The sequence below is a fragment of the Pteropus vampyrus genome, unplaced genomic scaffold (genome assembly GCF_000151845.1).
Source record: "Pteropus vampyrus isolate Shadow unplaced genomic scaffold, Pvam_2.0 Scaffold583, whole genome shotgun sequence".
Classification (NCBI taxonomy): domain Eukaryota; kingdom Metazoa; phylum Chordata; class Mammalia; order Chiroptera; family Pteropodidae; genus Pteropus; species Pteropus vampyrus.
The window spans coordinates 544,240-549,849 of record NW_011889364.1 but is presented as its reverse complement, the minus strand read 5'-3'; the positions used below and the strand labels follow the sequence as shown (position 1 = coordinate 549,849).

The window sequence follows — 5,610 nt, the reverse complement described above, 5'->3', positions numbered from 1 at the left end:
AGAACAAGCCTCCTTTTTCCTCTTGTTGGTGAGAGGTCCCACACTCCAGCATGCACTCCCCATTTTCCATTACTAATGAGGCTGGCTTGGCAGACTCACCTCCATGGCCCAGTGTCAACAGTAGCAGCGCTAAATGTCCTGGGCCAGAAAGACAGAGATAACCAAGAGAGGAAAGTTGAGCTCCAATTTCAACCTCTTTGGCATGGCCATTGTCCCCTTAGTAGGTGGCTCTAGCCCTGCAGCCCTCAGCTTTCCAGCAGATTCCTCGAGGCTCCTGTACTTTACTGGAAATCAAAGACTAAGCCTTTTCTCTCCAAAATGTGCCCAGTCTCTTAAAAAGTCATATTTCCCAGGTCAAATGATAGGGAATGTGCCTATTTTCACTTAAAATGCTAATCAAAATTATGTCCACCTTGCTGATATAAGTTTTTACTATATATCACCATTAGTATCCTTCAAATCATTCCATGACACACAGATCCTATAGACTAAAGAATGATGTTTTCTTTAGCACATTAGTTTTCAGAAACTTTGGCTATGTACTCTTTTGGAAAAAAAAAATAGATTAGATACTGTGATAGTTAATTTTATGAATCGATTTGGCTAGGCCACAGCACCCAGACATTTGATCAAACACTAGTCTAGATGTTGCTGTGAAAGTGTTTTCTAGGTGACATTAACGTTTAAATCAGTAGATTTTGAGTAAAACAGATTACTCTCCATAATCCAGTGTGCCTCATCCAATCAGCTGAAGACCTTAAGAGAAAAAAGCGATCTTTGAAGGATTTCTGCTTCCAGACTGCCTTCGAATTTGAGATGCAACATCAAGTCTTCCCTGGGTTTCCAGCCTGCAACCTGTCCTGTAGATTTTGCACTTTCCAACTTTCACATTCTCATTCCTTAAAATAATATGTATAGTAAGTCCTCACTTAATGTCTTTGATAGGTTCTTAGAACTGTGGCAAAATGACATATCATGAAATAAATTCTACCATAGGCTAATTGCTCTAAACAAGAGTTAAGTTCCTACAGCATCTCATCAATCATTACAACAAAACAACATTGAACACAACATTATCTGAGGATCTGCTGTATATATACACATCCTATTGGTTCTGTTTCCTAGAGCATTTGGATGAATACAGGTGGTAAAATGAGAAATCTGTTAAGTCTCCAAGTTTGCCCTAGGAATTAGTTTCAGAATTTCTCCTTTCAGAACTGAATATAATTGAGTTAATACCCTTCTTAATATTTATTCCCTGCTTTCCCTTACAGAGATAGTGGGGAAACCAGAAATAGAGCAAAGAGCAGAGAAAATTCTCCAACTGGGTAGAGAGTTCCCAGATAACTTCAGTCGTCCATTGCCATCATTATAATTCTACCCACCTGGCAGCAACCTTAGATATCTATTTCTCATGGTGCAGACACCAGCAATCCCAGCCACAGAGGACATCTTATTATGGTCTATGTTACAAAGACTTCTTGTTTCAAGTATGATTTGTACTTTAGATTTGGTAACAGGAAACTGCTAGTCTAGATACTTTCTTGCCCCTGTTTTGTCCACTGATTAACTTTTTGAAACTCAGAGTTCTAATTTTTAAGTATTTGCATAGAATTATTAGTATTCATACTGAAAGCCTCCCTTGGGGTCATTTTGATATCCCTTTTATATGAGAAGACCTCACAAACATGAAGAAACACTTGACTGATCTTTTTGCCCCTACAGGAACTTAGTTCAGAGTGAACAGGCTTATATAGTATCTATTAACAAACTTCTTTATTCTGAAGCAACTATAGGTTTAAAGGAAGTTGCAAAAACAATACTAAGAGAAACTGTATATCCTTCACCCAGCTTCCTGCAAGGGTTACATTTTTATGTAACGATAGTCCAATATCTAAACCAAGAAATTGACATTGGTACAATGTGTGTTCAGCTCCATGTCATATTTTCACATGTAGATTCCCGTAACACTCACTGCAGTCAAGATACTTAATTATTTTATCAGCCCAAAGCTCTCCCTCATGCTACACCAACATCCCTAAATCCTGGCAGGTCTAAAGGTGTTCTTATTCTTCAACAAGACTCAAAATAGTTTTAGATTCATATTTATTGATAAAAGGAAGATATTCCTGGTATGTTTTAAAAGATGAGAAAAACATACACCCAACAAAAAAAAATTTTTCTAGTAGACTGCGTGGTGGAATTATGGTGATTTTCTTTGCCTACACTTTTTACATTCTCTTTGTTTTGTACATGTCCGCTAGGCTGCCATAACAAAATGGTATAAGCTGGGCATCTTAAACAACAGAAATTCATTTTCTCATAGTTTTCTCATAGTTTTGGAAGTCCAAGATTTGAAGGCTGGAAGGGTTTGTTTCCGATGAGAGCTCTTTCTTGGTTTGTGGATGGCTGCCTTCTCACCATGTCCTCACATGAACTTTCCTCTGTGTGTCTGTGTGTGTGAATAGGGAGAGAGAGAGGAGGAGGAGGGGGTGGAGAAGGAAAGAAGCAGGGGCGGGGAGAGTGAGAGCAAGAGCAAGAGAGAGAGAAAGAGAGGAGAAAAAGGAAGTAGTAGTAGTAGTAGGAGGAGGAGGAGGAGGAGGAGGAGGAGGAGGAGGAGGAGACCACCAGTGTCCTCTAGTTCTAAAGCCCGAGCTCTTCACTCTATACCTCTTCACCATGACACCACCATTGCCCTGCTCCCTTCACTCTTCCTTTGACCTGTATTCTCTTGAAAAAGTGTTTCTGTGCTGCTCCCAGGGCTGAGGACTCCAGAAGCCCCACAATCTGTGATGTGCCCCTCCACTACATTCCAGTCTCTTTACTTTACAGCCTATCATGGGATTGCTGGGGGTCTCCCCAGATGGAGATGTAGATCCAGACAACGATGACAGGCAGAGGCACCAAAAGGTGGAATAACAAGGGCCCCTCCAACCACAGAACTCTGTGGGCTAGAGACTGGTCAGGAGCCCCTAGGAATGGAGGATTCCATCTGTCAGCTGGGACCAGAGAATGGAGGAGGGGAGGGGTGGCTTCCGTCAGAAGAAGAAGGGCTCAACAAACTGGGAATTCGAGGAAGAATAAACAGATTCTCATCCCCAGAAGAAGAATAAGCCTTCAGAATAAGCCTCCTCTCCCCACTTCCCTCTTTTTACTGAAGGAACCCAGACCTTGGCATGTGCTCCCCAGCTTCTGTCACTTATGGAGCTGGCTGAGCAGATTCACCTGGGCAGGGTTCAGGGCTGCAGCTCCCAATGGCAACAGCAACAGTACAGAAAGCCCTGGGACAGAAAGACAGAGAAGTGATAGGAGTCAAGCTCCAATGGCAACCCCTGTCCACCTGGCCACTGCTTCCCCACCAGGTGTCTCTGGTCCTGCAGCCCACAGCATCCAACAGCATCCCCCAGGCTCCTTACAGTAGGTTCCTGCACTTTGCATGGAGCCTGAGGCTCAGCCTTGTTCCCTCCATCTCCCGGGCATCACCTAGGAATCAGGCACCAACAGCCACAAGCCTTCATAGAACTTCAGATGCTACAGGTAAGGAAACAGAATATATGCAGAGAGCTGATAACAGGAACATGTCTTAGAAACCTCAACCTCTCCCAATGGAGGGAGGAGGTGAGTCCTAAAGGAGGAAGTCCTCAGATCTGTGCCTTTGCCCAGATCCCCACAATAGTAGAAATCTGCTTCCTCTTTCAGGATTTCTCTCCCAGAATTAGTGATCTCCCTATTTCAAGACATACAAGTGGAGAGTGGCTTTGGAGTTAGATGGCCCAAAATCTGAATGCTAGCTCTTCCACTTATTGACTGTGACTTTAGATTAGTCACTTAACCCTTTTGAGTCTCCATTTGCTCAACTGTATAATGAGTATAATAACTGTACAATGAGTATAATAAAAATGAAAATAGAGTGCCATTATTATATGAGGATACTGGCAGGATTAATTGAGATGTTAAATGAAAGTGCTAGTTAAAACTGAAAAGGAAACAGCTGTCTTTCCTCTTTTGCCCTACAACTTTTTCCTGACCTAAGACTCACATTCATGAGTCACACTCACAGATCTGGTCACTGATGACTTTCTTAGCCTGACTTTTCCTGAGGAGAGGATTCTTTCCTTTTTAATGACGTCCTTTCTGCACAGGACTCCCCTTACCTTTCCCTGTGTGGCACAGCATTGATGTTGGCAGGGGGAATTCCACAGCAAGACTGCCAGAGCACAGCCTCCAACTCTGATACTTTTTAGCTGTGACATTGGGGAAGCCTCAATGTCCTCATCTGCAAAATGGGAATTATAAGAGCCCCTACTCATTAACTGTGTGTGAGTCTATGACTATACACATGGAGAGAGTGCCTGGCACACAGTAAATGCTTCGTAAATGTTAGACTTTTGTTATACCCTCCTTGAGTCCCTTTATTATCAAGCAGAACAGAATGGCAGCCTAATAAATTATCCTCACTATTACTTTTCTCTTGTAGAACTTTACGATTTTATTCACAATATAGTATATATTCGCTATTGAAAAGTTAGAAAAATAAATGAACAGACAGAGAAATAACCTTTAACCCCACAGCTTTGATCTTTGAAACTCATTCGAACACGACTGTTTATTCCTTAAAAATATTCTCTTCCAGAGGGTAGGGGGGAGGGGGATTGGGGGAAGTAGAAAAATTGTAAATAATTTCTTCAATTAAATAATTTAAAAATATATATATTCTCTTCATTTTCCTACCCCGCCCCACCCATATTGCTCTTTCTTACCTTTATCGACAAACCCCTAAAAATCAGCGTCTAAGCTGGATACCCATACTTCCTCACTTCCTACTCATTCCTGGGAAACTCCTATGAAGATGTGCTGTCCAGGGTCAGAAGTGACAGCTGAATCAGTGTTTTAATCACCTCCCTAGGTATTTGGAGGTGATGTAAGCTTAGAGCTTATTGTCCTGTGTCAACGGTGCACACATAGTAAATGTTTTTAGAGTATGTATCAATAACATATATTTATTTATAGGTTATACATTTGCAGTGTCGATCCATAAATTGAAAATTAATAAGATCTCAATCTAATTTTTAATCAAAGTAAATTCAAATAGAAGTTTTAAGAATTTCTTGCTGCACCCGTTAGTAGACTTGCATGACCCCCTGAGGTATGCGTTCCCCACTTTGAAGCCACTGCCCCAAACAACTTCAATCTTCTTAGCTGTTCTACCCTCGATTGTCCTTTCCTCCTGGACATTACGCCCTGTGTAATCTCCTCTCCTTGAGGAAATTAGTGACTTACTAGTGACTAGTGACTTCTGTAAAAAATAATGTAATATAACCTAGGGCAACACTGTACCCCAAAGAACTGTTTACAAGGTTTACAAGAAAGCAAATATTATGACTACAAGACTGATGACTACCAGATTTAAAATTAAGCACATCGTTTAGAATTAACATCACTTTGTTATCTGCATGGATAGAAATGCCTTATTTGTTCCGCTTCCCTTTCTCATAAATACCCCTTGCCTTTGTCTCCTAATCAGAACATTATTTGGGCTTCTGCCTAAATCGGTGCTCCCTAAAGAGCTATTCTTAGATTTCAAATAAATGCTGTTACCTCTCACTTTGA

The 5,610-nt window shown here is 41.2% G+C and overlaps 1 protein-coding gene across 1 annotated transcript in view; it reads right to left on the bottom strand.

Annotated features, from left to right (window-relative positions):
* The window catches only part of LOC111733593 (adhesion G protein-coupled receptor E2-like), a 32,377-nt gene that overhangs the window by 17,470 nt on the left and 9,297 nt on the right, over positions 1–5,610 (bottom strand). The window contains exons 2-4 of the mRNA XM_023525616.1: positions 4,155–4,276; positions 3,417–3,531; positions 3,226–3,281 (exon numbers count right to left, since the gene is read on the bottom strand). Coding sequence (XP_023381384.1) covers positions 3,226–3,281; positions 3,417–3,469 — 109 coding nt within the window. The 5' untranslated portion in view covers positions 3,470–3,531; positions 4,155–4,276. The remainder of the gene's footprint in view (positions 1–3,225; positions 3,282–3,416; positions 3,532–4,154; positions 4,277–5,610) is intronic.